The sequence below is a fragment of the Branchiostoma floridae genome, chromosome 4, assembly GCF_000003815.2.
Source record: "Branchiostoma floridae strain S238N-H82 chromosome 4, Bfl_VNyyK, whole genome shotgun sequence".
Taxonomy (NCBI): Eukaryota; Metazoa; Chordata; class Leptocardii; order Amphioxiformes; family Branchiostomatidae; genus Branchiostoma; species Branchiostoma floridae.
In genome coordinates this window covers 23,649,855-23,653,343 of record NC_049982.1, presented here as the reverse complement: position 1 = coordinate 23,653,343, position 3,489 = coordinate 23,649,855, and the positions used below count along the sequence as shown (strand labels likewise).

The 3,489-nt window shown below is 43.5% G+C and overlaps 1 protein-coding gene across 1 annotated transcript; it reads left to right on the top strand.

The window, feature by feature from the left end:
* Positions 1-30: 30 nt before the first annotated feature.
* LOC118414574 (nephrocystin-3-like) lies at positions 31-1,830 on the top strand (the record flags this gene model as incomplete). Its single annotated transcript, XM_035818712.1, is given in 1 exon segment — positions 31-1,830. A coding segment is annotated over 1 exon segment (1,779 nt), but the record flags the coding sequence as incomplete, so codon positions are not given.
* Positions 1,831-3,489: the final 1,659 nt, after the last annotated feature.

Here is a 3,489-nt window from a genome sequence, read left to right as displayed (position 1 = left end):
ATACTACTGCAGGGCTATCCACTTTGAAGAAGTCTATCCCAAACATGGTTCATGCTAGTTTGGAGGTTCAGTCGAGGCAGCCTTTTTAAAACGACTATATTTGATGTATCTAATGAATGTTTGGGGCAAATAGCAGATAACCTACTCTTATCAGACACGTCCAAACGCCTTTGGGAAGCAGCGCTTAGTGAGGTCGGCAGTGATGCTATCAAACGCGCTAAGATTTATAGGAAATTGGGACAATTTTGGGCATTTCGTAAAGATGTTAAAGCAAAACACTACTTCGAGCAGTCACTAAGGATATGTCGAGGTTTTTATGGAGACAACGTGGCACATCCTAACATTGCATATTCACTTTTGAGCCTGGGGTCATCTTGGAGTAAACTTGGCGATCAGGAGAAAGCCATTAACTTCTTCGAACAATCATTAGCAATGGCTAAAGGCATATGGGGAGACAACGCGGCAAATATGCATATTTCCGCCTCACTAAATAACCTTGGATATTCTTGGAGTAAACTCGGCAATCAGGAGAGAGCAATCGGCTACTTCGACCAATCCTTAAAAATGGCTACAACTATGTATGGAGACAACACGGCACATCCGATCATTGCCGCGTCATTCCATAACCTGGGATTACGTTGGAGTAAACTCGGAGATCAGAAGAAAGCAATTAGGTACTACGAACAGTCACTAACGATGAAGAAAACTATTCATGGAGACAACACAGCACATCCAGACATTGCCATGTCACTTAACAACATGGGGTCGTCTTGGAGTGAACTTGGCGATGATAAGAAAGCGATTAGCTACTACGAACACACGCTAAAGATGCAGGAAATTATCCATGGGGACAACAAGGCACATCCGGACATTGCGGAGTCACTTCATAACCTGGCCATATCCTGGAGTAAACTTGGCGATCACCAGAAAGCAATCAGATTCTGCAATCAGGCAATAACAATGCACAAAAATATTTATGGAGACAACACGTCACATCCGAACATTGCCGAGTCAATTCAAGCCCTGGGATCATTTTGGACTGAACTTGGGGATCAGAAGACAGCAATTCTATATTGGGAAGAGTCATTGTCAATGAGAAAACGTATCCATGGAGAAAACACGGCACATCCGAACATTGCCGAATTGCTTCACAACCAGGGATCGGCTTGGAGTAAAATCGGCGATCAACAGAAGGCAATTAGCTACTTTGGACAATCATTAACAATGTGGAAAACAATCTATAGGGACAACATGGCACATCCGCATATTGCCTCGTCACTTCAACACCTTGGATTATCTTGGTCTCTTCTCAACGATCAAGAGAAAGCAATGGGCTACTTTGAACAGTCATTAGCGATGTATAAAGCTATCTATGGAGTAAACACACCACATCCAGACATTGCCAACGCAATTGGGAACATTGGATCAGCTTGGAATAAACTCGGCGATAAAAAGAAAGCAATTCATTACTTAGAACAGTCATTGGCGATGAACAAAACTATCCATGGGGACAATACGGCACATCCTGACATTCCTGGGGTACTTATTAACCTTGGATTATCTTGGAGTGAACTTGGTTCTGAGAGGAAAGCAATCAGCTACTTCGAACAGTCATTGGCCATGACGAAAACTATCTATGGAGACACCATGGCACACCCACACATTGCCGAGTCACTTCACAACCTTGGAGCCTCTTGGGGTAGCCTGGGCGATCGGAAGAAAGCAATTAGCTACTTCGAACAGTCATTGACGATGATGAAAAGCATGTATGGAGACAACATAGCACATGAAAAAATTGCCAAGATACTTCACAACTTGGGATCATCTTGGGGCAAAGGTGGTGATCACAAGAAAGCAAAAAGCTTCTTTGAACACTCGCTTGCGATGATGAGAATTATCCATGGCAACGACGCGGATCATCCGGAGATTGCAGAGTTACTTTTCTGTCTGGGATTATGTTGGTGTGCACTCGGCGATCAGAAGAAAGCAATTTGCTATTTCGAACAATCACTGGCAATGATGAAAACCATCTATGGTGACAACACTGAACATCCTAGGATTGTAGAGATACTTAAATATCTTAGATTAGTATGGAGCATGGAGCAAAGTAGGCGATGAGAAGTTCGAGCACAATAAATAGGCAAAGAGATTTCTACGGACTCTGCATGCCAACAGCGTTTCAGAGAGTTCCGTTGAGTGAGGTTTAACATCTTGGCTAAAATAGGTTTGGTTTCTGGCAAATACTTTATTTGATTGTATGTACTTCCTATCCTAGTAATAGCAAGGTCGTTGTTTTGCAACGCTAGTGTGTGTCGGTTAATTAAAAAAATGCCCTGGTGCCCACACAACATTGACATGCTTGTATTGTGTCAGAATTAATTGTAAAAGAAAATTTGACCATAGTTATGCAATCATAAGTAAAGGTCAGGTCATGTGGTTATCACGTGCGCCTCACATGGATGTTTTCGTGTGGTGCATGATAAAACCTCCATCGTTAGTTGAAACATGAAAGAAAGCCGAATATTCGAATCAAAGTAGGCAATCATTATTCACGTGTTTTTCGGTCCAGGTTGCCATTGCATTAACAAGATGCTAGGCGGGCTAGGTTAAAGCTAAGGGCACAACCCGCCGCACGTGCAAATACGTTCTGTCTACGTGCCAAAACGTGGGCAATCTTTTGGGATCCGTAAGTGGTAAGTACCGCCTCCGGTCCATACGAACTCGTAGGGAATCCGACGGATTTTGGAGCATGCAGACACGCCGTAGAACTTTACGTGCAGTCAAAACTTTGTGTGCCATCGGGCTGCGGATTCGCGACGCACCTCTCCCCCAACCCCCCGCCACCTCCCCCCCCCTCGCCAGTACGGGCGACGCACCTGCCCTGTACAGCCTGAACGTTTTCAGAAATACGTGGCGGACGTGACCTCCCCAAAAAACGTACGGACAAATAGCACGTACGGTTGTGCCCGTAGCTTTACATGGAAAAAAAGATGCTAGGGTGTCCAAGCCTACACCACTTCTTTCTGAAATCAAAAAGTTATCTACCACCAAATATTAAAACCATAGGATGTCCTACAAAAGATACTAAGAAATCTTTATTGCAGTACCAAAGGAAACAGTTAGTTGGCCAAAAATCGACCCTGGCCTTTGTCTTCCCCACACCTACTCACATACCAAATGTCATCACAATTCATCCAGAGGTTCTTGAGTGATGCACATACAAAGCCGTACGAAAAAACAATACCTCAATTTTATAGAAGCGATAAGGCTTTTCTTTGGAAGTCAGAATAGAAGTATAAGCAACACATGCCTGCCACGTTTCTTAAGGCTGATTTGAATCTTGTCAACGTTAATTGAAGGTAACATCTACAGTCTACATCCAACATGTTGCAAGTATTTGCGCCTCAACATGTGAAGTGCTTTGCACCTCGTTGACCAGCTGAGGTTTTGAAAATGGTGTCTATAGCATAGATTAGTGACGTCTGTCTT